The sequence below is a fragment of the Cynara cardunculus genome (assembly GCF_001531365.2).
Source record: "Cynara cardunculus var. scolymus isolate 2C chromosome LG 13, CcrdV1, whole genome shotgun sequence".
Taxonomy (NCBI): Eukaryota; Viridiplantae; Streptophyta; class Magnoliopsida; order Asterales; family Asteraceae; genus Cynara; species Cynara cardunculus.
Genome location: NC_037540.1, coordinates 9,338,070 through 9,344,413, shown reverse-complemented (window position 1 = coordinate 9,344,413; position 6,344 = coordinate 9,338,070). Strand labels below are relative to the sequence as shown.

At 30.9% G+C, this 6,344-nt stretch overlaps 1 protein-coding gene across 1 annotated transcript in view; it reads left to right on the top strand.

Annotated features, from left to right (window-relative positions):
- Nucleotides 1-6,344, top strand: part of LOC112525413 (probable sodium/metabolite cotransporter BASS4, chloroplastic) — a 20,552-nt gene that overhangs the window by 2,974 nt on the left and 11,234 nt on the right. Inside the window, exons 3-7 of the mRNA XM_025135537.1 lie at nucleotides 3,571-3,678; nucleotides 4,746-4,813; nucleotides 5,109-5,187; nucleotides 5,583-5,641; nucleotides 5,761-5,829. Of these exons, the coding sequence (XP_024991305.1) occupies nucleotides 3,571-3,678; nucleotides 4,746-4,813; nucleotides 5,109-5,187; nucleotides 5,583-5,641; nucleotides 5,761-5,829 (383 nt within the window). The remainder of the gene's footprint in view (nucleotides 1-3,570; nucleotides 3,679-4,745; nucleotides 4,814-5,108; nucleotides 5,188-5,582; nucleotides 5,642-5,760; nucleotides 5,830-6,344) is intronic.

Here is a 6,344-nt window from a genome sequence, read left to right as displayed (position 1 = left end):
AAAAAAATTGAATTAAAAAATTACACAAAAAATAAGAAATTTTAAATATTTAATTTGATACTAATATCGATATATTTTTGTCAAATTTTTATAATATCTTTAAATTTATATTTTATTTAAAAATAAAAACATTATCTTTTTTTTCAAAATCACATAAGACCATATTATAACATCAACTGAGATAAAGAATAAAACGAAATATTAAAATCAAGATGTATCCCGCTGCATTATGCGAGTACCTTTCTAGTAATTAACTAATATATGTATGACTTTTAATATAATACTAAATTCTTTTTGGATCATACTAAAAAATTGTCTCTTTTATTTATTAATTTTTTTGAACTACTATTATATATACTATATGTTGTATACAAAAATGGGCCCTAATTTCTTGTGGGGACTGTCCTCCTCTAGGAACGCCCCTGATCAGTTATATAACAGTTTTGATTCTTGTAGTAGTATAGTCTTTATGTTATGTAGAAGTTCATAATGAGGAACAATCCAAGCTGATTTGCCTTTTGAATTTTGTAGTATGATTTGGTTACCGTTATATTTGAACAAGACTTCTTGATTCCATTGGTCAGAAAAGAAGTAATATAACTGTATAATTAGAGTTGCAAATATAAGAACTTCTGAAAGCAAATGAATGAATGATATCAACTCTATAATGAGGTTGCTCGATGACACTAATATTATTTTATGTATTTGGTAAACAAATATAAAGATTCAATTTAACATGTATTATATTGGGTTATTCACATTGTTTGGTAGTTGTGATTGAAAAAGTAGAATGTAAAATGTCTAGACTTGTTATTTAGGAAACACTATATTAAATTCTTTAATAGGTCCATTTTCATTTAAAATATCTCTTGATTATTGTCAAGATTATCCCAATTACTAGGATCATAAATATCAAAAAAGAGGGATATTGTTCGACATGTGGATGCTCAACATTATGTTCCACATTTGGGTGCTCAACATTATGTTCCACATTTGGGTGCTCAACATTATGTTCAACATTTGAGTGTTCAACATTATGTTCATCTAAATTTTCATTAGATGTGCCTACACCTTTAACAAATTTGTCCATGGCTCCTTTTTGTAATTGTACTAATTGCTCAACCAATTTTTTTTTCCTTTTCTCACTTCCAAACAAATGTTGTTTATGTATCATGCTTAATTAAACAGTTAACAAACTCCAACAAAATAAGAACAAAAGCACCCGAGTCTTGGAATATGTATCAAAATCGAATAAGTTAACTCTGATATTCCTTGATTTGTAGATTGTAGTCTGTAGATTGAAAAAAAAAAAATTAGACAAAGTTAACTATTAGTCTTGGGCAGTGAGAAAGTGGTTTTTCTTGTCAATTTTGGCATAGAATAAAAAGGAATATGAATAATAAAGCAGTCCCAAGATAGAATTCAGATAAATAAATAACATATAAACAGAAAGGAAAAGAGGTATAGATCCACCCTCCCTCTTGCAATGGACATATAACAAGAGTGGAATAATTAATGTACTACATGGAAAATCTAATATTTGTTATCTTGATATAAAGTTCTTGAGCTCAAAGGAACCACTTAACCAATAAATCATTCTGGTTTGAAACCAAATTGGCACTTCCTATTTCCTAACTATACCATCTACACAATGCAATTTCTTGCCGGGAACTAAATTAGCATCCAAATTGGCAAGACTGTTTCAATAATCACAATCCCATATGCTAAAAACTTCTATTGATTTCCAAACAGGACAACAAGGTCTATGATTCAGCTTTGAGTCCAAAGAAAAAATTATATCTACATGAGACTGACATACTGTTTTGATAAATATAAAAAATCGATAAAAGAGATTGTTTTGATAAATTTCATTTGATAAATTGAAACTCTAAAAACATAAAGAATTGATAAATTAGACTGTTTTGATAAATTGAAAAGCTAAAAAATCATTACTTACATAAATCACAGTCTTGATCCTTGAAGTCCAAAACTCAAAAGCATGGAACAACCAATGAACAATAGAACTTGCTGATGAAAAGAGATTAAGAGAAATCAGAAACTGTTTGTAATTTGTCCGTTTCAAGTTTCAACACAATAAGTTAAATAATGATAGAAATGAAATCATATAAACAATGACAAATTTCCTAACCGAAACCCCTATTAACGGGTATGAGCAGCAACAGACTTTGGAGGATAAGAGGAGGCCTCAGATTCTTCATATCTCTTCGTGAATAGTGAATCGTGATTCGGTTGTAAATTACTGTTAGGAGAAATGTAACATCAAACAACAGTCTTTGAAAAATTGAAATAAAAAAGTAGCCGAGTAGGAGAAGAAGAACATACCGAGTTTGGACCGTTGGAGAGGTGAGAGCGTGTGCATGAGTTGTCGGTTTCTGGAACACTAGAAGAGACTAAGGGTCAACCGATTACTCCTTACTCGATTACAATTAGGTCCTAGCGTTAGTAGCATGAGCCATGAGCGACAGGCGACAGCCGTGAGTGAGGTCTGGAAGCCGGAGGCGTATACGATACAATTGATTTTGGACTATAATTCATTAACTTTGAGCTTAAATTATTTGGGCCCTTTCATTTTTGGGTTTTAAATTAAATTAATTTGGTCCATAATTATTAACATTATACTAAATTATTTGGGCCCCTGATTTTTATGGACCCTGAGCACATGCCCAACACGCTCTCCTCCAGGCACGACTCTGGTTATAACTATGGTCTATATGCTATACACTATGTTTATTATGAATTTAATCCCGGTAATATTTAATATTTTACGATTAAGGTCCCTCTGGTTAAAACAATTCTGTTAATTTAATTAACATAGGGGGCATGGGGAAAGCTCTTATTTGTTGCACACTACAGGTTTGGCCCCATCACAAATTGACAATTGATTCCTCCTTTCCTCATGTGAAAAGTTACTATAAGTTAGACACGATTGACCAATATCGAACGATAAAAATGGATTTCGGTCCACCATCTGATACATGTATATTCTGTTAATTGGCGGTTTTGATTGACAAAAATAACGGCTATTTTTGTATAAAACTTGAAAATTTGGTTAATTTTTCCAATTTCTTTTGCCATAAATGATTATTTTGATGGATTTCTCAATTATATATTTACATAATAAATTATTTTAATAAGAATATTTTATTTATAAAATTATAAATTTAAAACATCTTTTGAATTAGTTGCTATATATATTTTCAAACTATTGATTGCTAATGTTAAATTAATATTTTCAAATATTTTGGTTTTTTTTTTTTTTCATTTCAATGCATGTTTAACATGATTTTGATCTAAAATGGTACATATAACAACCCACAAAACAAAAAGCTAATGACAAGTGCATTCAAGTTGTTCAGTGTTGCATTACTTATGTTTGTAAATGAGGTATTGTTTTAGTATTTGGCTGTTTATTATTTTTTGTGAATTGCAATGAATACGATTCTCAACAATTTTGCTGATATATATTTTTATTTAGCTGATATTACTTAATTACTGATACTTGATTTAACCATCGCAAATCCTAACGTTCTTATCTTTAACGTGGTGTAGCTCTTATTGGAGCAATAGTATTAGGCATGGCAAATCCTACTCCCGGTTGTATCGCTCATAGATACAATGTATCAACATTTAGCGTTTTTGGAATGTTCATCATATCAGGTAATAAGAAGTTAATGGGTTGTTTGTTTGTGTTTTTCTTCCTATTAAAATGTGTCTGAAACAAAATAGTTTCATTACTATTCATCCACATGAGGATAATTAAGCCATTACACTTATTAATTTGATCCAAAAAGCCCTTTTCCTATTGTGGATGAATAGTAATGAAACTGGTTTATGCAGATAAAATAATTTTAAACTATATTTTTTTTTGGAAAAAAAATTGTAATTTATGTTTAAAATGTAAAACTTTAATTTAACTCTGTTTTAATTACCTTCAAATAGGATAAAATGAAAATTAAACAAGATTAATTATGAGTAAATAAATCTCTTACAATAATTTGATTTCATCTACTATAGATATAATGGTTTATCATAAACAAATGTATTGGTTTTCCATATATTAAAGAGAAGTTTCGAATGATCAAGTTCTGAACTTTTTTTAATGAATAAATTATTGAACTTTCTTATTTCGAAAACGATTAAGTCTCTAAATTCATTTTTAAATAAATAAACCATCGAACTTTTAAAATTTGTTACCTATATTCTTTTAACACAAAAAAATTATCTGGAACCAGCTAATAAAGTTTTGAAGGAAATTTTTTTTTACTATTTCCAAATCCTACGCTATTCAAACCCCTTTGCCACCCCATTTGCCTTATATAGTTCAGGGATTTAATCATTTAAAATGGAAAAGTTGGGATTCTTATAAACTATTATATTAAAAAAGCAAAAGTTATAAACCGGATAATGAAGATGAATTTATGAAAAGGAGACATTTGTAGGTGTGGTATGCGAACTGCAAAGTTATCTTTTTTTAAGTATATAATATTTTTATACAGTAAATGTAACAATTAAACTTACACACCGTTATCAACTTTGGTGAAGATTGAACTTCTGGTACCGATAGGGTATTAAAGTGTGAAGTCATCTTTTTGAACATGCTTTGTAGAATTACATAAAGTAATTTATTTAGATAAATTCCATGCATGCAAGATTTAATTAAATGATTGGTAATTAACCCATCTTAATTAATATTCAGTTTATCCCTTTTCTTCTTCATAATACAGGATTAACGTTGGGTAATGAAGAAATCGGTGAAGCTGCTGAAGCATGGCCAATCGCACTCTTTGGGCTAGTAAGAACTTTAGAAAACTTATGAATGGCATTGTGATTATTGATTCATTCTCTTTTTGTTTCTCCTTCCATCATATCTTGCTGATCATTTTAACAGAAGGGCTATATGCTAGTTATCTGCAAAGTTTTCCCAGTTACAGAAGTAGTATCGGCTGAACCACGATATGCATGATCTCATTGATCTTGTGTTCAATTTTGTTGGTCTGTCTAGCATCATAAACTAATATCCCCATAAGCATTTTGTTTCAAAATAAATGATCAAGTTCTTATACAATCCAATATCAATGTCGCTGCAGGCTTCTATTTTATTGCTCACTCCCCTCCTGTCCAGAATTATGGTGCAACTTCCCTTACAACCTCAAGAATTTGCAACAGGTCTGGCTCTTAGAAAGTAATTGCATGATATATACTTAGGTAGCACCAGTTTGGCATATGTAATATAATTTTATCTTGTTCTTGCAAATCTGAGTATACTATATGATAATAGTGCAAAAAACTAAGTATACACCACTTCTAGTAACATGTACACCTCATAAAAAAGCTTTGTCATTGATGAAAGGGAACAAATTTATCTTCTAGATCTCTATGCTTCTGTCTCGCTATTGGGACGGTGGGATATCATCAAAGGTGAATTTGGGTCCTTCTGGCAATGGGCTCATGATTGAAGGCCATAAACCACTAGCAACTCCTTAATATAAGATGAAAACACTATATAGTTTGTTGTAGTAGTTTATTTGCTTCACCGTATGTGATTTACTGTACTTTTGCAGGACTAGCTCTATATAACTGTATGCCTACAGCAATATCGAGTGGAGTTGCTCTAACCAGGGTTCGTTTATCGTTCTAGTTAACTATTTCTACTTACCATGTTGATTTAGATAATAGATCTTTATAAGAATAAAGAAAAGATGATTAATTTATGACCAGAGATGAAATTCTGCGATGCAGATTGCTGGAGGAAATGCGGCCTTGGCTCTTATGATGACTGTAACATCTAGTCTGCTGGGAGTTCTGATTGTAAGTTCAAAAGCAATGACCTTACTATTCCTGACTAAAACACTTTACAGATTCTAAATAGATATCATCAACTTACTTCATTAGTATATGTAACATTAATGTTTTTAAAATATTAGTCAGCATTCATATTCTCTTTCAAGTCATTGTTTTGGACATTTCCGCAGCTTTAATGCTAAACTGCCAACGTACCATGTCTTTCTTGTTGGGTTTTTTTTATGGTTTTAGCCCATGAGGAAGGCCCATACATGTTATGGCCCACATATATATAGATCTCTCCATCCCTATTTTTAAAATTCTAAGTTGTGCAGCCAAAACAGAGGGAAAAAGAGAAGAAAGGTGAGAGCTCCCTTATTTTCGTCATTTTTAACACAGTAGCAGAAACACTCTGTTTCCCGGAGATTGAACGGTCGGATCGTCGTCATTTTTGGTCAGTGTCTTCACAACATCTGAGCCAACATTCTGGACGGTTGGATCGTGTTTTTGAGGTCTGGAGGTCAGGTTCTCTGAGGGTTCTT